The sequence below is a fragment of the Fibroporia radiculosa genome, assembly GCF_000313525.1.
Source record: "Fibroporia radiculosa TFFH 294 genomic supercontigs, scaffold13273, whole genome shotgun sequence".
NCBI lineage: Eukaryota > Fungi > Basidiomycota > Agaricomycetes > Polyporales > Fibroporiaceae > Fibroporia > Fibroporia radiculosa.
In genome coordinates, this window is record NW_012133483.1 from 1 (window position 1) to 557 (window position 557).

General features: G+C 46.0%; 1 protein-coding gene across 1 annotated transcript; it reads right to left on the bottom strand.

The window, feature by feature from the left end:
• Nucleotides 1–24: 24 nt before the first annotated feature.
• On the bottom strand, nt 25–181 carry FIBRA_07537 (uncharacterized protein; the record flags this gene model as incomplete). The annotated part of the gene is made up of 2 exons (XM_012329216.1): nt 25–80; nt 142–181. 2 exons carry the CDS (start codon nt 179–181, stop codon nt 25–27), a joined length of 96 nt encoding a protein of 31 aa, XP_012184606.1.
• Nucleotides 182–557: the final 376 nt, after the last annotated feature.

A 557-nucleotide genomic window follows, 5' to 3' on the forward strand; every position in this document is an offset into this window, starting at 1 on the left:
AGATCACACACTGTCTACTTCACTCTACTCTCTCTCTGAGTTAACCACTCGCAAGACAAGTGACAGCTTACCTCTTGTAACTACCAGAACATCACAAGTCAGTGCTGGGGTTAGAGTTAGGGTTAGGGTCAAGGGCAATACCTTGACAATCACTGTAAAAAATGGCAGCTTGCAACACCATTGTGCAGTATGATGCATCGAAACTTGTCCTGCCCTACCCAGCATCATAACTGGCACACTGTGGATCTTGCAATTTTTTTGATGTCATGCAGATATTTTGGGCCAAAAAACTCAACATCTTCTATTATAAATAAGCATGGTTTCCTTTTCCAGCATATATCCCGTTTTGGACACGGCTTCTGCCGTCCGCTTCACACTCTTTCAATTCGCGCGTTATCATATCTTTCTTGCAATTATATCAATGTATCTCAGAAAATGTATCCTCTTACACTCTCCCAATTTCTGCAGCATCTGCGGTTGCTTTGCACTATGTAGAGGGGAGCTCCGAAGCGACCGACCGCAGGTCGGACGCGGCAGGAGCTGCCGCCGTTGCTGCC